Genomic DNA, 25,155 nt, shown 5'->3' with positions numbered 1-25,155 from the left:
AGTACCAGTACGCATTTTAATGACCATGAAATCACTGTGCTTGATCACTCTACAAGACAAAATGTGTTGACATTTTATAAAAGACTGTTTCCATAAACCATATTTAGGATTTAATTGTTTGCCCTGGACTTCATCCATCCAGCTGGCAGCATCCATGTCTGGGATAAAGTAGTTTAGTCTCACACAAAACTAAGGCGCAAAGGTAGTCATCTACTCCTTTAAGATATGAACTGCCTATTACCTCTTAACAGTTTCTCACTCATAAAATCCTTTAAAAAAATGGAGCTTATGAAAGAGAAGCTGAAAATTACCACATTGATTCATTTAAGTTGATGAGCTGAAGTTTAAGGAAACTTCCTTTAATGTCAGTGAATAAAGAAACTGCGCTCTTCAGAGTACCTCAAAGTCAATTATCCAAGGACCCACTGAGGATGAAATTAGAGCGAAGCTTCGTTGGTCAATAGGGCTAGATAACGTTGTTATTAAGTGCAATTGGCTTTTAATTGGGCATAATGCACTCCATCTCCCCTCTTATAATTATTTTTTTTGGCTAAGCCGTCCTTCAATACACAGCAGCAGCTGCTGCAACTTCAGCTTTTCAATGCAATTATCTGTAGCTTTAATGATTTTTGACCAGGGGGAAGGAGTGTCTTCATCCTCAAATCCTTCCATCAATTTGTGCAGAGTTTGCTGTGAGGTATAGGAGTCCTCCCCTGAGAGGATGAATTGTTCAGATTAAGAGGTTACAACGAGGACGCAGAAGGAAAGTAAATATCACATTTGTTCATATCAGTGTTGTTATAGTTCAAGGCTAGTGTGGAAATGGAGTAAATGCCAACTCTGAACAATTATTGATTTCTTCTGATGTGCGCTCCAAGTTTGTTGTGCATAATGGTCTTTGCTAATGAAACTCATAATGCTTTTTTTCTTCCTTACTAATTCGTTTTCTTCAGTACACGTTTAATAAGCAAGGGTTACATGTATAAAATGCTTCAACATGTTTTCTTTTTTTTTTTCCATTATACAAGTGCTATAGAAGAAATTAGTTCAGGCTTTATTTATTTTCCCATTTTTACACCAGGAACCCACAACGCCAAACTTCCAGTCTTTGCTCATTATCAATAGTTTTCAGTGCTACTGCAAATCAACAAAATAGGTTGAAACTACATATATGTTACAGCACTGATTCACATCCATATCATTATACTCTTGCTTTCCCACAACTACAGCTGCTTTCCATACTTTATGTGTTACACATGCTCCACCATTGTGAACAACACATAATAACTGCAATTATGCAGATACACAGCAGACAACAATGGAAAGTGACACCTTCTTCATCCTTTCTACACATCCACCTTTCTGAGGTGCATTCAACTCTTTTAGTTGAGCTTGACTGAATCCCAAAGCTGCATAATAGGCACCGCCTGCACAGTCACATTCGTTCCACTCCACTGTGGACGTAGATGGATGGAGTTTCCACCCTGCAATTTACACAGGCTGATTATACCCAAGCCTCCCATACCCTTTAATTACAATAGGTGTCCCTTTTGAGTAATTGTGTGTTTATGCTCCAGGGTTCTGTTAGTATTAATGCACTCTCCATCGCTTTGCATCCCAATGGCCTCCTATTCAAAAAGTGTCAACTAAAAGCATCTGGTAATGAGCAGCACAAATGTATATATGTTCCTGTCTGTGGACTTTTTAATATGGAGCGTTGCCCCATTTTACCTTCCTTTCTGTGTGCTAAGCAGTATTTGTCGTCTTTACAGGGCTTGCCAGGCCCTCCTGGTGAGAAGGGAGAGAATGGAGATGTCGGACCAATGGTGAGTGCAGACATTTCTGCAACTTTGCTATTACAATATAACCTTTGCACTCAGTTTCACTCAAGAGAACTATTTGTTGGAATATTTTTATTGGAGGGTGAGTTTAATAACTCAACAAGAAATATATCTGCCAGTTGGATTTCAACCTTTTATTTCTATTATGTTGACTGTGATAACTAGAAATAATAATGTTATAACAGTTTTAGTTTACTGATATCATATGACGAAGATATTTTCACCACAGAAATATTGGCCCAAGGAAAAGCATTTTTCCTTTCACTAAGCTTTCTGTTAAAATACTTAGATGCAGCAAACTGTCAGTTTCTTCATCAGTCAGCAACGTGGCTGTGGCTCAGGGGTAAAGTTGTAGGTTTTTCTTGTCAAATGTGAACATGGGCAAGGCACCTAGCTCCAAATTACCTACTTTTCTGTGTGCTGGTGTATAAATCTGAGTGTGAATAGGTGAAATTCACATTAGATTAATTATAATGATTGTTTCATAATCAGCAAAGACTGTTGACTTGACAGATGTCCAGCATACAGTCATAGAGAGGAATCGTCATCTTTAAAAAAGCTGGCTTGTCAGAGATTTGCATAAAATATTTTAATTGAATGTTGAGTGGAAGAAAAAAAGTTCTTTTCAAAAGGCATATATTTTCATATTTAAATTATTTTATTTTTCTACATTTATTCCATAAGCTGAAATCCATAATTATCAAAATTAAGAAAAAAAAATGCTTATCACTCTTTGTGTAATGAGTCTAACCTTTGACTTCTAGCCAAGCAAATCAACTCTGTATTTTTGACTCACTATTTGGTGAAAACTGTGAAACAAATGTTTAGTAGCATAAACTCAGCATCAAGTTTTAGTAAAAAATTTGCATTTTTGTGTGTGTTTATTTATTTAAAAATAAAATGATTTTTAAAGCTTAAAATATGCTATTATGATTATTGCTATCAAGTAATGTAACTCTTAGAGTTACATTGAAATGTTCTGCGTGGTTACATGTAAATAAAACGACTATCAATAAGCAGTTAGTTCAAATTTTCTTCTTTGTGTTGGGAACAAAATAAATCTGCTGATCTTTAATCTCTTTCTGACAGGGTCCACCCGGCCCTCCAGGTCCCAGGGGTCCACAGGGCCCCAGTGGAGCTGATGTGAGTGAAATTTTAATGCTGGCATATTTAATTTTGCTTGGATTTGATCTAAAAAGAATATTTAAAAATCAACAAACAAAGATTTAAAACTTCATATGGCTGTGATTTGTCTTAAGGGTGCACAAGGTCCCCCTGGGGGTATTGGAGCAATGGGCGGTGTTGGTGAGAAGGTAAGAATCAAAAATTTGAGAATTAATATAAGAGTGGTGTTCTTCTCAACTCCTGCTCAAATGCATGATTTTTTTTATGTTTTATTTCCTTAAGTATTCTCTACCTCAAAACTCAAAATATTTAAGGAGTCTGACCTTCAACCTTTCATTTGCATTGCTGCAAAACATGCAACGCTATCTGGTCTGACAACGCAATTATATACATGCTAAGACATTACTAATCTCATTTTACAGGGAGAAAATGGTGAAGCCGGTAACCCAGGACCACCTGGAGAGCCTGGTACCCCAGTAAGTTTAGAACAGTACAAACATTCTCTTTATTTTGTTTCATACATATTACATACATTTTATTTTCACCAGTAGGAAAAGTTTGTCCTCATGCTCAAAGTCTCTCCAGCATAGAAACATGAATGTTAAAACAACATTCCTGGAATTTTAACTTCTGGATATTTTCCATCATTGTTTTACATTTTGTACTTTTCTTAAGCAAGTCTTTTAATCTACATCTAGGTTTAGAGATGGATCTTGAAATTAGCTAAATTCTCCACCTCACGGGGGCAACATTAGTGTTTGAGGAATTAAAACCACATTTTTACCTAAGATGAGTTTTCAAATGCTTATTTACATATCGAGTCTGTTTGGACTGAATGCCCTAAGTTTTGTGAACATTTAAAACTGGATTGGTGGAAGAGGGATTAGAGATGGGTGGGGTGTTGCGGAAATAAAATCAGAAATTTTAGTTATTCAATCATTTTGGGGGGATTATACCACATAAATCTACCCAAACCAATGTGAATTGATTCTGGCTTTGACAGTGTCTTATGACATGGTTGTGACCTTGGACTCCCCCACCATTACCGCTTTGATAGTAAACATCCTCTACGGAGTGTATTCTTTTTATTAAAATCATCAAATCGGAAGATCAGTTCATAAAAGTTTGTGTGAAGACATTTTTTTTTTCTTTTATCTTTAAGCTGGTATAAATGGCTACATAATGTTTGGATTTGACATGTGAATCTCATTGTTGTCATTGATCCTCGCAAATATTAGCCACTGTTTGCCCGTGACTAAAAACGTCTCATCTTAATTACAGCCGTGAGGCTCCCTGTGTGACAGTCCGTCGGAGGGTATCGATGTATCTGCCGGCTGGCTCAAATCTGTTTACAGTGATAAATAGACTCAGTGCAGCAGAGCAAATCGAGGTCGAAAATCTAAGGTGCCTTGCTGACAGTGACTCATCTCCAGTCGCTCAGCTGATGGTTCTGGACCGGCAGTGATGTGCGAGTAACTGCTGAGCCAGAACCAACGTTTTAAGTGTCCGTTTTTGCTTTTAGTAGAGCCGAAGCGATATGGCACGAAAAGTTAACCGCACTTGTCTTCCCCATCCTAATTCAACAATCGTGTCGTTGGCCTTAACCTGGTTCTCTGATGACAGAGCCGTGTCACAATGTTCCTCAGGGCCTCCGAGGAGAGATCGGCGAGAAGGGAGAAACCGGGCCACCCGGTGCTGCCGGACCCCCTGGCGGCAGAGGCCCCCCCGGAGACGATGGTCCCAAGGGAAACCCTGTACGTGCGCCGTTCTTAAACACACACTCTCACACTGAGCGACGGCTGATGCTTCATTAGAGCCGTCAGCGGCAGAGCGATTTTGACACGCGTCTCATTTTACCTGTCTGCTGCTAGAACTGTTCTTGACACAGTGAGACTCATCTGAGTCAAACTCGGTCTTCTCAGCGTTTTGATTTGTCTGCAGGGACCCGTCGGCTTCCCAGGAGACCCAGGTCCCCCTGGTGAGCCTGGTGCTGGGGTACGTTCCGCTTTTTTTTTTTTTTTTCCCCCTTTTTTTGTCTTATTAATAGGATTTTAGGTGTTAAAGTAATTGATAAGTCAATTCTGGCTCCTTTATGTTTTTTTTGTAGGGTCTTGATGGTTTACCTGGTGATAAAGGTGATGATGGTGAACCTGGACAGCCGGTGAGTCTAGCTGATCAGATTTTTACATTTCTTTCCAAGTAAAGGCAAAATCACCAAGTAAAGGCTTATTGTTTTATATTCATATTTTTCTTTTACAGCTTTTGCTGAATAATGTCGAACCTTTAAGAAAAAATTACAAAGCAAATTTTTAGTATTTTTGGCAGTTTTTACATTAAGAGGAATCAGAAAAGGCTGCAACTCTTATAGTTGAGGTGTTTAATATTCATCTTGTGTTGCAGAATATTGTTCTTTTCCTATCACATGCAGAGCTCATTATCTAACACCACTTAATTTCTAAAAAGTGGAGCTAAGTGTTCCTATATGCTCTAATTTAGGGTCCTCCAGGTCCATCTGGTGAAGCTGGAGTACCAGGGCCCCCTGGCAAAAGGGTGAGTAAGTGATGCATCTGATGAGATACTCCTGCTCAGCTCTTGAGATGTTCTCTATTTTGAAAGTGCTTTTAGCGAGCCCTGAGCTACTTCATTACGCACTGATACATATTTATGATGGTATACTTAGATTTTGAATTTATTTCCCTCTGTTTCACTGAACATGATTCCCATAAGAAAAGCAGAGTTTCCAGAGTTTGCAGTAATTGCAGATCGCAGTCACCTTCTGTCCTTTAAACTTGAACAATGACCTTTGGTAGTTTTATGTTTGCTGTTTTTGCCATTGCACACTGTTTTGTTTTCTGTGTGTGAACAGGAACGTTCTGCAACAGGAAGTAGCTTACTGGACTTACTGAACACGTTCCTGCCAGTGGGATGTTTTGTGCCTTCTCTAGAAACCACTGAAGTAGAGTAGTGTTGTATAATCTGTTCATAGCTTTAGATGAGGGAATATGGAAATGTTCACATTACCATAAACTCCAATTATAATATCCACCAGCAGGAAGTCCCTTGGTTACTTGATCAGAGGTCATCATAAGCCATAATTTATTAGGATCAGCTAGACTAAACAGAGATCAAAATCACAATCAGTGACTATATGCAATAATATATATTATATGTAATGTATTATATTTGGAAAATTACGTTCATCAATATCTCCCTCTGTTATTTGTTTAGCGTTCTTCATGCATTCTTGTTGTGCAAGGTGTAAAAATTGTAATCTAACTCTTAGCCTGATGTCAAAATTAATAAAAAATATGTTTTTATTTTATCCCTGATGAATTGGCATAGAAAATTGCTTCCTTTTTGAACTTGGTTAGAATGTATTCACAGATCGTAAAAAGTTTGGATTCTCAATCACCAAATTCTCAATGTGCATATCGCTTTAACGGAGGGATGCGATCAGAGGTACTTTTGGAGGCTTTTGCCAGAAAATAATTAATGGGTGTTTCTAATAGCATAGGATCATCTGTGATTAGACATTTCTATGTGGTTTATATTTTCCAAGCTGAGAGGTTCAGGTTGCATCATGCGCATCAGTTTACAATGCAACTCTTTGGCTTGACTTAAAATGCAGGCCATGTGGGGTTGGTCATACATTTTAAAGACGTTGGTAAGCACTTTTTATCCCCATAATTTGTATTCCTCCAGCTATCCCTGAACAAATTAGACTCCCATTCCGTGTTCGTATTAATGGACTTCGTGATATAATTTTTCATCCTTCACCAGAGTAAGTCTGGCTAAGTCTCCTTCCCAATATCTCCTTAAAAATTACTCCGATTTGGTGTTCGTTGATGCATGTAGCTTCTTGACTACATTAGCACACACACACACACACTAGTGCCTGCATACACATATTTGCCAGGGTTTATGACCTACATTGACGACCTGTGGCTTTTGTTTGGTCTATTCGATTATAGCTTCTAATGCCACATGTCAGCCCACTTACAAGGTTTTGACCAGAGGCTGTTGTGTGAAAATGCTAATGCATTTTTATCAGCTTGTATTTAGAATGTAGGACAGTTTGCTTGCACTCATGCTGACCGACCTTGCAAACCTCTCCCTCTCTCAAGGTCAGAATATGCTTTAGCTAAATGATTAATGTGCATTAGAAGCTACTGCGTTTTAGTTTATTTTGGATAATTCCACTCCAGATGAACTTCACCTGTGCTCTGGTTCTTTTAAATAAGCCAACATTAGACTTGGGGACTGAGACGAAAAGAGTCTAATGGTGATTGGTTGTTGTGTTTCTAAGGGACCTCTCGGATCTCAAGGCCAGGAGGGAAGGCAAGGAGAAAAGGGATCTAAGGTAAGTCCTAGTCATTTGGATTTTATTTACTTTTTCTAGTGATTGAGGTTGTTTTTTTTTGTTTTTGTTTGGTTATTTCACACTATTAAGATATTACTGAAAATGATCTCTTGGATCTTAAGCTCTTATGTTATCCGAGTTGTTTTAACCATATAACTCTCAACGTATAATTTTTATGACAAATACTCCTTAGACTGCTACTTCTGCTGTAGGAGTAGCTTTACACTATTATTGTAAACCCACTAATACAGCCTACGTCATACAACTAAATATATTTTGTGCTCCATCATATATATCTGGTGCACATAATTGACACACGTATACATACACACATGTATATATATGGGTGTCAATTATGATACAAAAAATGGAAAGCCAGTTTCAATTTTCATTTTGCTACAAGGTAAAGATTTCAAATGCTGAAATTTCTCACAATTGTTCTTTGTATCAAACTTTAAAAGGTTATGAGAAGTTTGGCTCTTTATATTGGTTCAAACACCAGCAGTGGTACTATGTAGGTTTGGAGACTTGCATTTTGCTTTGAGTGATATGATATGATTTATTAATTTCGAAATCTCCCAAAAACTCTCTCTCTGTCTTACAAAACAGCAGAAAAGTTGCACATCTCCAACTCTTTCCACCCGATATCCTGCTGAGGAGTCCTATATATTCATAAAAACCTGCAAATTAGATACATAAGAAGCAGCTGCGTCTCTTCACGTTCCAACTGTTTCACCATTGCATTCTTGTTTGCACCAGCATCAAGGCGAAAATGTCTGTTTAAGCCATAAAGACAATGTTTGACTTCTAAGTCAGACAACCTGACAAACCGCAGGCATAGTTTCGCTCTTTGTTTCATTCCTCCTCTTATTTCGCTTCTTCACATACCCCCCTTCACAGACACCCGCTCCACGTTTCGGGTAAAGGATTAGAGACGATTTGACAGGAACAAGGCAAAGCCTGGGAGATGATTTGAGACTGTCAAATCTGGGCCTAATTGGTTGTCAGAGAAGCGTAATCTCCCCCCATTCAATCATCCAGGTCAATATTATGCACCTCTGGAGCTTCAATACATGAGAACCTGATGTTACTCCTGAAAACATTTCATCTTTTAAGATCTTACAAATACTCCAGTCTTTGTTCTGTTCTCCTTTGGAGCAGGGAACGTTGCAGAGTACCATAGAATATGTTTTGTTAAAGTGATATTTAACCTTTTGTGAAGTTTGGGTAAAGGTGATGTAGTCACTGAATAGAATCCACATTTTATGTTTTTTTTCTTTTTCTTTTATTATTTCTGATTTATATGCCTGAGATGGAAGCACATGATGGTTTTCCATGTATTTCAGGGAGAAGCCGGAGCAGAGGGACCTGTTGGGAAAACAGGACCTGTGGGATCTCAGGGCCCCCCTGGAAAACCTGGTGCTGAGGGTCTGCGTGGAATCCCTGGCCCCGTTGTGAGTGTGGAAGACGCAAAATATTTGATTTTATCACCCAAAGGAACAACCGCGTAGTAGTGACATATTTTAGGTCGGAAGTTTTCTAGGTGAGGTCAAAGGGCTGCAAGCAAAAGAAATCACTGTTGATGTCTGTAATTATTTTTCTTACCCAAGTTCCTGAAGTATAAACCTGGGAGGGAATGGGTGTAAATTTATTTACAATTCATTCTGGATCTGGGTGGCATTCCAAACCTGACCCCAGCTGAAAACATTATGTCGTCTTTTCCTTCCAGGGTGAGCAAGGACTGCCTGGTGCATCTGGTCAAGATGGCCCTCCCGGTCCTATCGTAAGGCATTCCTTTCTATCACTAAGCTTTGGAAATGTTTTAAAATCCGATACACTGCTAATGCACACTGCACAAGCAGCTGTTAAATTTCTAATATTGTTACACCGGAGACCAATTCCTCTTTAAAATATGCTGTTTTAAAATGTACTTTTGATATTTACACAATTTATAACTTCAGTTGCTCTGTGCAACATGTAAAAAAAGGCACATTTAACATGATTTGTGTCATTTGCACTGGTTTCCTCTCCTCAGGGACCGCCTGGACTTCCTGGCATGAAAGGTGACTCTGGATCCAAAGGAGAAAAGGCAAGACAATATTATAATGCTAATCTCATATTGCTTTATAGTCAATGTCTCGTATCCGGTTTCGCACCTTATCTGAAGCTTCCAAAGCGTGCACACATCTAGGCCTGCGTGCACCTTGGCTGTGTTCCCCCTCCTCCCAGTGAGATGAAAAGCCGCTCTGCTCTGAGGAGGTTTCTCACTCGCTGATTTAATGCGCTGGATGAATATGTATAAGACCAAAAATATTGTCTTTGTAATGCTCATTGGCTTAGCGCCCGCATGCAGCATTCAAAAGCAGATGATCATAACTCATCCAAAGTGGCAGGTGGAAAGACACACCTCAATAAACATGCTAATTATTTATAGACAGAATCAAGACTCTGGCCAAAAGTTTGCCTGGCCAGACACTTCATATAAATTTCCCAGTCAATTTGCATATTTGTTTCTTTCTGCCCCCCAAAGCAATAAGTGCTTTAATAGTAAACTTTGTTCCTTTAATAATGTTATTTCTGTCTTTTAATGAAATAATTTTTTTTTTTTTTTTTTTGCTCCAGGGTCATCCTGGTCTGATTGGTCTGATTGGACCCCCGGGTGAACCGGGAGAGAAGGGAGACAGAGGTCTACCCGGACCCCAGGGTGCTGGAGGTGGCAAGGGAGAACCTGTACGTTTCCTGTCATTTTACAGAAATAGTTATTTATCTGAACATTTTGGTTTATTGGTAAAATTATGTTGCCAACTGATTTCATTTCATCCTGTGTGTCGCCAGGGTATCGGTGGAGCACACGGCCCACTCGGGCCTCCTGGTCCTCCAGGACTTCCTGTAAGCTGCAGTTCTCGTTAAAAGTTTGTCTTGCCTCATTTCTGACCTTCGTTCTTACATTGCCATTGACTTGTTTGTCCCCAGGGTGCGCAAGGACAGAAAGGATCTAAGGGATCAGTCGTAAGTCACTTTTCCTTCACCAATGAATGTTTTGGATTTTTCAGATAAGGATAGAGGTTGGAATAAAGCATTTAAGCGTTTCTAACATCCCCATGATGTGTTTTTCTTTATCAGGGTACAACTGGTCAGAAGGGAGATCCTGGACTCATAGGGCCACCTGGACCACCTGTAAGTTATAGATTCAGCTTGTCCCTTGTAATCTAGACTGTTTTGAGTTTTAAAGAGTTGGTTAGCCAAGAATTAATTTCTTTGATGAAGGAGGTAATTCTATATTTTTAGGTGGAATCGATGGAGCTTAATGCAGGGCACTCCTGCAGAAAAGCAGGGAAAATACAGGGAAAATTACTTTCAATATAGGACTTAAAAGAGTTTTTTACTGGCACGGTTTTATGTGGAATATACAAGACTGAATAACATCGAATGCAACCTGCAGACAGTCAAACTCCAGGTGAGCTGTGCTTTCATAACAATCAGCAATTTTAACATCACCGTAGTGAGATCAGGAACATCCTGACCTACATTACTGATGTGAAGCGTAAACAGTGTTGGGACAAACACAGAGCCTTGAGGGGCACCTTGTTTGGCATTTATGCAACAGAAAATCAGTTTAGTTTCAGATGACTGGTGACAAGAAAGCCATATTTAATATCACACAACGACTTGGTCTTTAGCTTAACTGACAGAAAAGCTGAAAAGATTTGATCACTGGGAACAGGAATGGCTGTTGGGAACATGCAGGTTTACAATAAGAGACTTAATTATACGTGAAACTGAAATAAAATCTTTGTTAAAGCAGCAAAACAGTTCTGATTTGTCTGACGACATAGAAACGGCAAAAAAGGTTTAATGGAGTCGTTTAGACTCAAGGTTTGAAAGTAGATTTAGTGATAATATTATTACTATGTTATCATTACAAGCTAATCTTTACCTCCTGTGCTGCAGGGTCCACCTGGTGACATGATCCAGCCGCTGCCCATTCAGCAGCCTGGCAAAAAGAGCAGGCGGCAGGCTGAAACTCAAGGAGATGAGGCTTTGACGGATTACGGCATGGAGGGGCCGGGCATGGAGGGAATGGACGACGTCTTCGGATCCCTCAACAACCTCAAACAGGACATCGAGCGCATGAAGTTCCCCATGGGCACCCAGGACAATCCCGCCAGGACCTGCAATGACCTGCACCTCAGCCAGCCCGATTTCCCCGACGGTACAATGAAGACGATCCTTAATGTTGCTGTTTAGCACAACGTATCAATAGCAGCAATTAGTAAACTTTTAAATAGCTTAGTTCAGTTAAAAAAAAAAAAAAAAGAAACGAAGGGAGGAACAAGATGAGAAAAACATTAAAGAGGATAAAAGCTCGTGTAGACACTTGGCTTGTTTTATGGATCTGTTTCTCTCTCAGGTGAATACTGGATTGATCCGAACCAGGGCTGCATCGGAGACGCTATCAAAGTGTTCTGTAACTTCACAGCAGGTGGAGAAACATGCATTTACCCAGACAAGAAATCAACAGGAGTGAGTATACGGTGTTAGAACAGCAGCCGTTTAAGGGATGCATGCTCCAGGGCCGTTTAGTAACATTTGAAACTGTGTAAAAGCTGCTTTTAGAAATTGAAATATATATTGTGTTTATTAACTTTACTTTTTTTTTGTGGGCATTTCTTATAGGTTAGAATATCCAACTGGCCTAAGGAATCACCAGGTTCATGGTTTAGTGAATTCAAGCGTGGCAAAATTGTGAGTCCAGAAGACACTGATATACGTCTGAATATGTTTTTTGACGTTTTCTTCATGAATTTCTTCATTTCCTTCATTCCTTCTGGTATTTCCCTAATTCTGTCCTCCTCCAACTATTCTCAGCTGAGCTACGTGGACGGTGGTGACAACAGCATCAACGCTGTTCAGATGACCTTCCTGAAGCTGCTGAGCTCCTCGGCGCGGCAGAACTTCACCTACATTTGCCATCAGTCGGTGGCCTGGTACGACTCCAAGGCCGACAACTACAACAGAGCGCTGCGCTTCCTGGGCTCCAACGACGAGGAAATGTCTTATGACAATAATCCCTTCATCAAGTCGCTGATGGATGGCTGCTCGGTAAACAGACGTTTTTGCTCGCTTTCAAAGTTTCACTTTGCAGTTAAACTTTATTTCTTCTAAATTCCACAAAAATCCCCCTAATCCTCACAAACATGTAGAGAGTTGCGGGAAAAAAAAGTGTCAGGAAGTGTTCATATTTGATGTGGGAGAAACAGTTCCCCAATATGAGGGATATCCAAGCTTAGAAGGAATAATAAAAAGCCAAAATTGGTTTCTCACACCACTGCACTGCTCGCGTTATCCAATTGAAAAGGAAACAAATGAATAAAAATTCCAAAAAGTGCTGTTTTAGATTGTCAAAAATGCATACATGCTCACTACACTGCGTGTTTTTTGTGATTAAGAAACAGTATTCTATAGTGATTGATATCTGTCATCACTTTTAACAAGCTTTGAAAAGCACAAACTGAGGCTTTAGCAATAGTACCTGAGCTACATCATCTCTACATAAATAACTCAAAAAGAAGAAACAAGAAGTTATAGTGGATTAATTCTTAAGAAGTTACCGCTTTGGTCAAAAACTCCAGCTGGAACTGAATGAATACTTTGAAAGATACTTGAAACTGCTCTGGATCATGTGACGAATCTCTTTCTTCTCACTCTGTGTGCAGATGAAGCAGGGTTATTCAAGGACAGTGCTGGAAATTAACACACCTCGCATCGACCAGTTACCCATCATTGATGTAATGCTGAATGACTTTGGGGAATCCAACCAGAGGTTCGGCTTCGAGGTCGGCTCCGTGTGTTTCCTCGGCTAGACACGCCCGTCTTCCCCCCCGCCCCGCTGAAGGACAGGGTCAGAGAGTCAACAGTAACACCCACATGAAGAGAGCCTCCCTCTCAGCCACCACCTACCGTCTCCTACGAAGTAAAATCCCATTTTCCGTTATTGTAAAGAAGGTCCGACTAGCTGGGAGAAGAAGAAAAGCACGCTTTGACCCTGCCTTAAAAGCGCTGATCAGGGGAAACTCCTCCTTGCCCTCGTAGGGCCAGAATCACGTGACTTTAACTTGTAATGAGAGTGACATCAGGAAAAGGACTTTTGATGCCGTGGTGGACAGTGGCATACTTTCAGCATTAAAGAGAGGATCCACTCGCCCCAAACCTCGCCCTCCCATCTCCCGGTCCTCTCTGCATGCTCCAAGTGATGCTCTGAATTATACCACAGAGGTGCTTTTGTGCAGAATCACAAAACACTAAAGGTGCTACAAAACAGTGCATTTGATAAAACTGTAATTAATAATATTTGAATTTTGTACATTACTGTTCCTCTCTGAATCCACTCTTAACAACTTGCATGTGCTTCTTTGGTTTTAAAGAAATATTTGGTCAACTCTGTTAGAATAAATTTTGTTAGGATATTTAAAGTTTCTTAGAATCTGTCTGAAAACATCTACGACATACATTTGACTAAAGCTTCAATTTGTAAGTATGAATCAGTCCTCTTGTAAATAACATGATTCTTGTCCTCTTTCGTGAGCTTAGAAATTAACTGGAACATAACATCTAACCAAAAAAAAAAAATAAATTTCCCAGTAGGAAATTAAGCCATAATAAAATGAGGTTATAATATAAATATTCTAAAAAAGGGCTTATTCTTCCAGCTGTTATACCTCAGTTTCCTTAAAAAATCTGAACGTTAGACACAGTCAAGTTTACATTTTCTGTGGTTTATAACTAATAAAACTAATTTTGTGTGTGTGTGTGTGTGTGGGAAAGGTATGTCTAGTTGTTTTCATTCAATCCCAAAGACGTCTTGTGGATATTTCCTTTGTAACAATGAACAAAATGTTTTCATGTGCCTTAAATTGTTCATTTAAGAAATACATTAAAATTGGGCTCTGAAAAACATTGGACTGAACATTTGTGTTGTTGGCTGTTTGACTACAGAAACAAGTAATGTTCGCTTTTTGTGATTCTGTGCCACAAGACTAATATATCCATCCTTTATCCCGATAGACAAAGAAAGATAAGTGATTCTTTGTGTTTGGGCTCATTTTACCCACTCTTTTTCTTTTTTTTTCTTTACCTCTCTCTCTGACTCAGATTTGACCTCGATCAAGATCTGTTTGCATCGCCACTTTCTTGGCTTAAAAGCTCTGGCAACAAATACTTCAGAGCCACTTTCTAAAAACCTGTGTAATTACAGTATGTCTTCAACCTATGTACAACTGCAATAAATGTTTGGTGCTTTGTGCGCATTGCAATCTTTTTGCATTCACTTGCAATATAAAATGAGAGTAAACTGGAGCCACTTTCTCAGTTCAAACTGTGCTGAATGAAAACTCGTCTGCTGTGGTTTTGGTTTCCTAAAAGCACGGCGTGTCCTCAATTCGGCTCATTATGCTACACTTAGAACAACCTAAAGTGTTCATACCCTTTGAATTTTTTGACACAAATGTTGTGTTACTGGGTTATTTGTGATACACCAACAGAAACCTGATTGCTAAGTGGTAGAAAAACTACATATGGTTTTGTTTTGGGTTACTTTTCTCCATATATATACATTTGAATAAAAAGAAGCATACAAAAACTTCAGCCAGTTTTTTTTTTCCTCACTATCTGAAGTTAGTCAGAGCAAATGTCAAAAGTCATGTCTGTTTGCTAAGAGCCACAACAACAATGTGAGAATATGTCAGAGATTTATGTAAAGAATGTCTTTAAAATTAGACGTAAACATATATTTCCTATTTTGCTATTTGATTGTGTTGCCTTTGAACTGTACGACTTGGGTAAAACATTATGGGTATACGTTCACAATCTTTTCACAATAGTTTGCTGGAATTGTGGCCCATTCTTCCCAACAGAACTGGTGTAACTGAGTCAGGCATGCAGGCCACCTCACTCTCTCACATGCCTTTTCAGATCTACCAACAAATTCTCTTCAAGACTAAAATAAGGGCTTTGTAATGGCCATGCTAAAACTTTAGGTTTGCAATATCTTTTCAGTGTATGGACAGTTCAGGTTTCAACTGTCAGAACCATGCATTTGTGTTGTGTTGTGTTTCACTCTGATGCAACTAGACGATGTCCCACCAAAACCCACAAAGATCCGAATATTTGTAAAGACACCCCAACCAGTTTGCAATATAATCTAAAGGATGCACACGGCCGCTCTGAGCAAATGAACAAACATCAACAAAACCAAGGAGTTCAACAAGAGTGGAATAAATAAAATGTGTTCAACAATAGAAGACAAGTTATGGATAAAGCTCTGATAAAGTTTGCAGCAGGTTTTTGGTTGTAAGACATTATCCCTGGCTTAGAAAGTGTAACAAAGTATTAATCAGTCTTTCATCCAGAAGCTGAAAAAGCAGGTTACAAGTCCAAGCCTACGAAGACATGAAATGCACACCTAAACTGACAGCTTAACCAAGACGCACGACTGGCGGGGCTACAAAAAGCCACATTACAGCCCTGTGTGGGATTTCTGACCATTACCGCCCTCACCCATCACTTTAATTGATGCACTGTGCTGTTCGATAAATGCATATTCACTGAATGTTTTATTGCAGTTGAATGAGAGCAGAATAAATAAAGTGCATTCAACAAAAATCTCCACATTAAATCACAAATTCTGAGACTAAAATCAACATATCTGCTCAATGGAAAAAAAATATATATATATCTATGAGACAGTATTAGATATGAAACCCCTGAAAAACATTTGAAAACAATTATGCTGAATTTGAAGTTATTTAACATTATTCAAACCAGTGGCTCAGAACATGCAAATGAATTAAAACATGACGGTTAACCGACTGAGATTTCTGTGCAGAAAGAGAATATTACTGTGAGACTCGTGTCAGGCTACTGAAAGGTTTTTTTTTTTTTTCCTGAAATGTGTGTACACACACTAAATGCTCTCTCTGGTGGTTCACTGGACTTGCAGGAAAGTGTTTGTGTGAATTTTCCTCCCATGGGTTTGGAACTGGATTGTCCAGTGATTGAGCCCTGAGGTATCCTCTTATTTCCTCATCATCAGGTGTTGGCCCTGAATAAAAGGAGGAATTTTTCTACCTCTCTGCAAACCAGTTTTTTTTGTTGTTGTTGTTTTTTTACCTGTGGTGATGTATCAACATCAAAGCACATGTTCTTTTTTCTTTTTTTGGTGTCTTTGGATGAAGTTGGTCAAAACCTAACTTGCTACATTTTAGAGACCCAGTCTGGGTTCAGTTTTTACTGAGGCCATTGTGGTCGGGCCACAACTTTTCTGCAGTCTCTCGGACTTGTACTGAGAACCGCCATTTGCAGCAGCTTTTGAAAAACTGCAATGAAAAAAAAAAAATCCCATGCTAACTGTGAGTGCCGTGTTGTCAAGTGTTCAAATTATTTCCAAAAGTCTGAATTTTCCACGGTAACTCAAACAGCATGATGGTGTCATACGCATCCACATCGACAGAGGCTGAAGAAACGGCTTTTGTGCTCAAATATCTTGATTTCCATTTTAATCTCCGTGTCATGTGCACACAAAGATCGCATGAAGCGTAATTAACAGCATAATCCGTATAATGTTGATGTGATAATAGCTCACAGCTTTTATCTGTGCCACTCAAGTGTCCACAAAAAAATGCAAATCTGCAGTAATTATCTTTTCTTCCCAGGGAGCCTGGGGGTTTCACTGCGGTATGAAAGTGTGTTGAAGTCAAGGATGTCACTTATCAGTAATGTTTTGCAAAATAAATGTAGCAGAGAACCAATTAGGAGTTCTGTCACAAGAAACACTCAAAGCAAGCATAAAATGCCAGAGTTTTACTGTTTTTTAATTGTAAGTTTTCAGCTTTCCTAAGTTCAAGGCCTTGGTTCTCAACCTCTAAATGGTGGACTGCTTCCTTCTCTACAGTCTCCTCCACTTGTCTCATTCTTCTTCTGGAAAACATCTCAAGTGCCACCAGAATGGATGGAAGTTGTTCACAAAGTGTTGCCATAGACACTCTATTTAGGTGCAGGCTTTGACTGAGCCATTCCAGCATTTGGATATGATTTCTAAGCCACTCCATTGTAGTTCTGGTTGCATGTTTAGTCTCATCCTGCTGGAAGGTCAACCTCCAACTTCTAACACATCTTCTTACAGAATTACCAAATATTTAGCCCTGTTCATATTCCTGTCAACTCTGACCAGTTTTCATATCCCTCATCATGACAGAACACCCCAAAGCATGATGCTGCCACTGCCATTTTTCACTGGAGGACTGACTTTATGTTCCTGTGCAGTGTTAGCTCTTTAATTTTCAGCCTAGCCTGAACAAGGGCAAAAAGGGAAGCTTTGGTCACGTCTGTCCGAAGAACATTCTTCCAAATATTTTCTGTTTTTGTGGAAGGTTGTAGGTTCAATTCCAATTTCTTCCTGTCACGCAAGGCATTTAACTTCCTGTATCTGTGTATAAATGTGTGTGTATGTGAGTGTGAATGGGTGAATGTGTCTGTAGTGTAAAGTGCTTTGAATGTTCATTATGACAGGAAAGGCACTTATTTAAATTAAGTTCATTTACAACTTTTTTTGACGCCACACAGTCAATTTAACTTTGTTGTTACTTTAAATATGTTTTCCTTTGCCCCTCTTAAAACATTTCCGTGTTACAAAGAAGGTAATAACACATAAATGTGCATTCATTGCACATGAATCCCGTGCATACAACCCAAGATCAGCTGTGTCTTTCTGTTTCACTGAGCAGTTTGTGTGTTGCATTCTGGAACGTTTCCCTGTTGTGGTTTGGCTGGTGTTGACATGCAGTCGTTCCAGAAGAACTGTTTGCAGAAGAAAACAATGGATGACTGGCATTTATTGGTCCTGCTGCCTTTTTTCTGCTCAAGCAAGCAGCAAGCCAAGAAATGGCGACCCTCCTCTAGAAAGAGAGGGAGGGAGAGGGAGAAAGAGCAGAAACCATGGGTGACTGAGAATCTAAACCAGAGTTTAACAAACTTTATTTTAAAATATACAATGATGCAAAAATGTTTACACTAAAAGAATGTTTTTCTCTTATCGGGTGTCAGGGTCTAGAAAACCTGACATTAAACATAAGACAGTAACCTGACATGACTTCCCTCGACACATGCATTCACATAATTGTACTTAATTTTTATTTTTAATTTATTTTAAAATAACTTTTGTGTTTTGAACATGCTCAAAATCTACTCATGTGAAAGTCCATTTAACTGTTGCAGGAATCAGAATAGACAAAACAAGCCATTTAAAAGAAATGATCGCTTTCCTTTGAGAGTTTAATAAAAAAAAGAAAATAAAAAGGTTTTTAGCTTCTATCAGACATAAAAATTGATATTGAAAAGTAGCAAAAAAGTACAACTGGACAGGTTTTTGTTTTTTTTCCAGGAAAAAAATCTTGTGTGAATCAAAAAAATAATAATCCTAGACACATTTTGTTCCAGAACTTTACTTTTTACTCACAGATCACATTTAAGTTAATGTGTAATATCACATAAAGTGTGTAAAGTTACCCAAGAAGTGTCATTTACTTTGGGACTGCGCGTCTTTCTTGTAGCTAGACAAATCTGCCAATAGTCTTTTTCCGTAAATGCATAAGGTATTATTCCTCTCATTTGGAAAAGCAGAAGTGAAGAAAATTAGAAACTGAAATTGTCAATTTCTTTGGTTAGGATTGTGCGTCTTACCGTGTCAGCTTTCAAACAGAGTGGAAACTTTCTTGTCTCCTGGCCTAATTCATTCTGTGATGGCGCCCGGCTGTTCATGACGCTGGAAAAGCTCAAGCAGAAAGAGAACGAGAAAGAATTGTGCAGAAGGAGTGTAACACTCCCTTTTTACTGAGGAGAAATCCAATTTAGCTGTCCCGGTGTTTCAGTGTGAACCATCAAACCTATCAGCTGTGAGCCGGAGGGGCCTTGCAGGGGTTTGAGGTGCATTCGTCGGACAAAATCAACTGTACTTTCCAGCAGCTGTAAAAAAAAAAACATTTTTCCTTTTATTGTTTCAAGCTCACAGGACATATTCTGTCTTTTAAAAGCAGAGGACAAGTGATCCTGCAGTTACGAAAAATAAATAAATAAATAAATAAATAAATGGTTACCATCCAACGGCTCTAGCAAATGTTTGTTTAAAGCAAACACGATTATTACTCAGCTCCATATGTGCTTTTGCTGACCGATACGAGGTGACAGATTTCAGGGTTCAGAAGTACAGATCTCTGCTAACAGATGCAATGATTCACGAAGCAGAGTGAAAACAGTTTGGAAGGAGGCAATGCCACACGAGCGTTTTCGAACAAAACCAATTAGAAAATGTCAAAGCGTGTAGAGCTGTGGTCCAAAGGCTCGCAAATATCACGTGCTGCCTCTGAAGGAGCTCAAATCGAGATTTGGATTCTGCAGCCTGGATCGCAGACGCAAAACTTTTCAAATCATAAATTTCCATTCGAAACAGCCACCTAAAGTTTGAAGCTCTGTGTGAAATAGCGGTGAAGGATTACATAAAACATCATAATCCTTTGTGTTCTCATAAGGAATACTGGGAGTCTGCTGTAGGGATTTGTCATGACAGCTTGACACTCGCAGAGAGGACAAAAACACAAAGGCAAGCAACAGAATACCGCTGTTTTTGACACGCTAATAACCTTCCATTACAGTTTACAAAGCCGAGCATGACATGTTTGTGAAGTTTTCATGACACTAATGCCTCTAGGGGCGTCAGTGAGATTGTCAAGAGAGCACAGCAGTGGTCACGAAATATTTAAAAACTATTTAAATGTGTGATGATTGTCTCTGTTGATTCGTTTGTAAGGACAGGTCGTCAGTCCATCACAGGACAACGCAGATTTACATGGACAACAAATACGACGCTGCACACACAGTGATAACTAAGGGCAAATTAAAGGAATTATTTTACCCTAGAAGTCAATTTTAGGACTGTTGGAGGAAGCCATAGTAGAAGTAGAATCAGCAAAACAAACATGAGAACATAAATCCACAAGACATCCCCTCCTTCTGTTCCTTGTCTGAAAAGGAGTGAATAGAAGTAAACATATAGTCCCATACCTTTCCCCCTTTAAGAGTGTTTGGTTAATCTACAAAAACCGACCAAAACAGAGTCCAACTGTTGAACTATTTAGCTAAACAGTTAAAACATCACCAATAAACAACCAGTGACCTACATTACAAATTAAAAATGTCATATCAAAAAAGGATTGGGGGAGAGGGGTGCAATCTTATTGTACTTTATACTTTATTATTAATTACTTTGCGTTTACATGCTCCACATTCAGACTATTCCATGACCAAACTCTAAAATTTGGTTGCTCTCAGCTGAACAATTCAGTCGGTGTAAAGTCGCTTAAATGACCCAATCCAAGCATCCCTGCTATCTTCTCCCACCGAAACAGTCACTTCCAGTTTGTAAATTGTTGTCCACCCAAGCAGACAGTGACCCTGATAAACATTGCAATTGCTTGCAAACCGTTGGTTTGTATTGCATTTAACGTAAATTGCTATGTAAAATAAAGGCATTTAATCACATATACTATTGTGTTTCTTTAATACTTTTTCTGGAAACTTGCTTTTGCCCACATTGGGATCCTTATTTTATAGAAGAAAAATAGAAACCTCATTCATGACTTGAATCATCCAGGAAAACCAAGAGTGAGACGTTATCAAGGACCCAGTAATACTTCCAAATAACCTTTCTTTCATTAAATATAGCCTGGATTTCAAAGATAAAGTGTGTCTCCTAGAAAAGTGTCATAGTAAATTCAACATCACTGACAACAAATATGAGAGAAAAGCAGCAATGATATGATTATTTCAGGTCGGAGTTATCCTCGGTGTCTGTCAATGATCCCTTTCACGGTACAACAAAAATCCTTTGATGCTGTACATTTAACTTAACATATCGAGATGGCTTGAAACCCTGAACAGATGGGTGTTGCATGCGGAAGATCTGTTATCAAGCTGTAGCTGCTGCTCTTAGCTAAAACATTTACTACAAAACTTCCTCCACTGAGCTGCCTATTGTGTTGAAAACAGCTGTTGTGTTGGAAAGGTTGCGTGTTTAAACCTACGACGGAGACAAAATAAAACGAATGCACTCTTTACAATACAAAGGTAAGGGAGCCTGTTTAGTGTAGCCAAAAGATTATTTTCTGTTACCTACAAAGCTGCTTCTATTGACTGACATGTATTTTCCTGCAAGATAATTGCTTGTTTTCCATCCGCAGATTCGTTCTTCACGTCTGCAAATACATTCCTTTTTGGTTTGAGCCGCAAAATAGAGGCTGCCCTCATCAAGAGCCACGATGTACTGGAACATCAGGCAACAGCCACAAGTTAATATGTTCATGTAGGTTCAGGACAAACTCCATGCTTCAGCTACAGCTCATATTACCAAGCATCCCTTCTCCTTCCTTTATGTCACTACTGTCATCCATCTTCCTCAATTCATGACCTCATTCTTCACATCTATTCTCTCTCCACCTTGTTTTAAGGTTCGATTAAGGTGATCCTAAGTTGGATGAGGAAAGGTCTGTTCCCTACAGACAACCACATTGAGTTTCCTCCTTGGAAGGATCCAATGGCAAGTCTCCACATCATCACATCCTGCATGTGATGATTCCAAATCTCTTGCATAGTTAAATCTTTAAGCTCACTTGCATGTGATGTGGTCCTTGCTAGTAAATTAGCGCTCAGCTAAATCTAATCATGAGTTCAGTGATGTACTGCAGAAAATCTTTAAAATCACTTTCTGAGTATTCCTTGTTGAAACTGTTGAATTGGAATACCCTGAAGAAGCCTGGACAGCAGGTGGCTCAGTGGTAGAGCAAGTGCATTCAGAGAGCACGGTCCGTAATGCAGATGTCCGGGTTTGTTGCATGTCCTCCTCTACTCCCTCTGCCTTTCTTCCTGTCAAGCTACCAATGAATAGAGACCACTTGGGCCAATGAAATATTAATTAACTAAAAAAATATTATGTTAAGAAGAAAAAACTAAAACATCCACTTATTTCTGTAACCCTAAAGTTTCTCCCAGCAAGAACCAGATTATTTCGCCTCCCTAGAGAGTGTGTCTATGGAAAAGGGAAACAAGCTACTGAGAAGGCTGAAGGTGACTCCTGCTATCAAGGCCGTGCTCTTGCTGCAGCCTTTGAAAAGCCTCAAAGGGAGTAAGAAAATCGAAGGACAGAGGCTATGGCTTAGATCCGAGCCCAGTTCAAGGTAGATTTGACATGAAGCATGATGCCAGAGTATTTTCATAAGTTTGTAAACTGCAGGGGCTTTCCAGTGGGAAGGTGGAAAATAAAGTGCTTTGAGACATCTTGAACTTTCGCACATCTGTGGTCATTGAAACGACAAACATTAGCGGATTTTATTAGAATTTTAGGTTATAGACTAAAACTAACTGTGAAGTGAAAGGAAAATGATATGATTTTTAACAGATTTGCAGATGAAACTGACTGACTTTAATACTCTGTAGAACCAACTTTTGCCTAAATTAAGGCAGGAAATCTTTTTGCCTATGTCTCCACCAGCATTATGCATTTTGAGTATAATTTCTATGAGAAATATCCTAAATTTAGTCACATAAAATGTAGATCATCTGTGAAAAAACATTTTTAAGTTTACTAACAAAAATATCAGGTGGCTTTAAGTTTGGTGATTTGAAAATGCACAACGCCTGCCACAGCGTGTCGAGCTTTTAAATAAACTCTTAATACCTGATTCTCGCATTCCTGCAATTGCTTTTTGGTTCTTTAGCACTGATAGCTAGTAGTTTTGGCTGTAATAATCTGTTTATTAAAGGCCTGGGAGCCGTGAGTCTTGAATACAGTACATAAGAGGTTTAAGTCATTCAGGTTTAACTGGTAAGTTGTATCATATTTTAACTGCAGGGGAGGAGATCATTGACATGGGATCCACAATAAAAATTGAGCTCTGGTTGTGTGTGTGTATAGTTTAAAGACCAAATGTCTGATTCAGCCCATGAGCATGCAAGTTCTCACAATCTGAAAATTCAGCCATGTTGCCACTCAAATCTAATATCATTGTAATTTCTATGAATGACTTTGTTTTAAGGTGGATTGAACAGTGCTGATATTCATAGGTGTAGGTGACTTTTCCTCAACTGTGTCCATGACTTGTTCTTGATAATTTTTATTCACCTTTTAAGTCAGAGGGCTGAAGTCTTTTCACTGAACTTATTACACATAACTGAACTCTATATCCCAATTAGGTTGAATCTGTAGGTTGCATTTGATTTTATTGTGTTCTAAACGGGGTTGAACACAATGGGCAGTTTAACGAACTTTGAACATATACTCCAATATTTCTTTATACTTGTGCACTAATTTTTGTTCCAAAATTAAAAAAAAAAATACATTGGAGGTTTTGATAGAAGCTGGCACATTCAAGGTTAAAGTTTTCTGGAAAATCTTTCAACTTTTGTAAGAGTTATGTGACAATAAAACAAAATTAAGTTTAACGTTATACAACACAGAGAGGAAGCCATACATAAACCATATTCCAATGGATTCATACAGAATAAAATCCTGAAGCTAATAAATGTAATATTTATTTCTCTGACAGCAGAAAAAAATTGCCTGAGGTATCTTTAAAAAAACCCACTAGGGTGGAACAGCTTGAGCTTTGCCCAAACAGTAAATTCTATTTGCATGCACAATGAGTGCCTCACACATTATTTAACGCAGCGTCTCGTTATTTGAAAACAATGTGTCATATTAGAGTATGTGACTAATGGCTCCAGCCAGACAGGCACATTACAACTGCACTGCACCACAAAAAGCTTTGTGTCATTAGTTTCAGTAATATGACAGGTTCTAAATCCCTCCGTGCAGTAATGAGATCTGCTTAATCAGAAATGTTTCATGCAGATCAGTCAAGTAACGCAAATTTCTTTTCTGTTTGCTCTTTAACAAGGCAGTAAGAAAGATAGAAATTTAATTTCCGCAGTGAAATAGGAAACTGATTTAGGCCTTTACATTATTAAGGAGAATTATTGTTCCTTTAAATGTGTTTAGTGACCCATCTTCTTGTTAACACCCTTTAGAACAAGGTAAACTCTGCTTGGCTTTCCTACTGTTTGAAGCATTGTAGTAAATCTACAGACAGTGAACAACCACACAGCTGAAAAACAGTAAAGCTGAAATTACTGAAGAGTCGTAATGTTTTGCTTCGGACATGAGTACATGATGAATGCAATGGTCACCTAAGACAAAATGAGCATTTGCAAAGCCTGCAGTCAAACATGAGTTCATAAAGAAAAGGTCTAAACCAGGATTTGTCCACTGAGGAAGATGTTAAGAGAAATTTAATCTAAGAACAGTTGCTTAGCTGGAACCGTACAAACTAGCACTCCATCCAGAAATTTAAAAGCTCTTTTGGTAATATCAGTCTGTTTATAATTGAATACAATCGAAACCTCTATAATACAAGAAACTAAATATCTGACATGATCTATTAAAATGTTACGATTTCTGCTCTGGTTCTATATGAACAGTTACTCTGCTGTGGCATCTCTCCTCCATTTTTTCCTCAGCAACAACTACTTCACCAGTAAAAAGCTGCCAAACGCTGAAAGTAGTCTCACTTTCCTACACATAATCAGTCTGTGTTTTATTGCTATAAAGTAACATAACTGTCGAAACAATATTTTGTGGCTATTGTTTAGTTCTCACTCTGTCTTCAGTTGATTTCCCTACAACATGTTAAGGTTTCCATTGTTTTGATTTGCATAGTGTATTTTATC

At 38.8% G+C, this 25,155-nt stretch overlaps 1 protein-coding gene across 1 annotated transcript in view; it reads left to right on the top strand.

Moving 5' to 3' along the window:
• LOC106925803 (collagen alpha-1(XI) chain-like) overlaps window positions 1–14,639 on the top strand; it is a 92,590-nt gene extending 77,951 nt beyond the window's left edge. Inside the window, exons 47-67 of the mRNA XM_015000304.2 lie at window positions 1,773–1,826; window positions 2,931–2,984; window positions 3,101–3,154; window positions 3,389–3,442; window positions 4,613–4,720; window positions 4,908–4,961; window positions 5,074–5,127; window positions 5,463–5,516; window positions 7,273–7,326; window positions 8,673–8,780; window positions 9,056–9,109; window positions 9,362–9,415; window positions 9,949–10,056; window positions 10,162–10,215; window positions 10,300–10,335; window positions 10,450–10,503; window positions 11,278–11,539; window positions 11,738–11,850; window positions 12,004–12,072; window positions 12,196–12,429; window positions 13,044–14,639. Coding sequence (XP_014855790.2) covers window positions 1,773–1,826; window positions 2,931–2,984; window positions 3,101–3,154; window positions 3,389–3,442; window positions 4,613–4,720; window positions 4,908–4,961; window positions 5,074–5,127; window positions 5,463–5,516; window positions 7,273–7,326; window positions 8,673–8,780; window positions 9,056–9,109; window positions 9,362–9,415; window positions 9,949–10,056; window positions 10,162–10,215; window positions 10,300–10,335; window positions 10,450–10,503; window positions 11,278–11,539; window positions 11,738–11,850; window positions 12,004–12,072; window positions 12,196–12,429; window positions 13,044–13,190 — 1,833 coding nt within the window. The 3' untranslated portion in view covers window positions 13,191–14,639. The remainder of the gene's footprint in view (window positions 1–1,772; window positions 1,827–2,930; window positions 2,985–3,100; window positions 3,155–3,388; window positions 3,443–4,612; window positions 4,721–4,907; window positions 4,962–5,073; window positions 5,128–5,462; window positions 5,517–7,272; window positions 7,327–8,672; window positions 8,781–9,055; window positions 9,110–9,361; window positions 9,416–9,948; window positions 10,057–10,161; window positions 10,216–10,299; window positions 10,336–10,449; window positions 10,504–11,277; window positions 11,540–11,737; window positions 11,851–12,003; window positions 12,073–12,195; window positions 12,430–13,043) is intronic.
• Window positions 14,640–25,155: the final 10,516 nt, after the last annotated feature.

The sequence above is a fragment of the Poecilia mexicana genome, unplaced genomic scaffold (assembly GCF_051168715.1).
Source record: "Poecilia mexicana isolate PSO_F unplaced genomic scaffold, ASM5116871v1 scaffold_17, whole genome shotgun sequence".
Lineage (NCBI taxonomy): Eukaryota > Metazoa > Chordata > Actinopteri > Cyprinodontiformes > Poeciliidae > Poecilia > Poecilia mexicana.
Note: the sequence above shows the minus strand (reverse complement) of the source record. Positions and strands in the feature narration are given on the sequence as shown.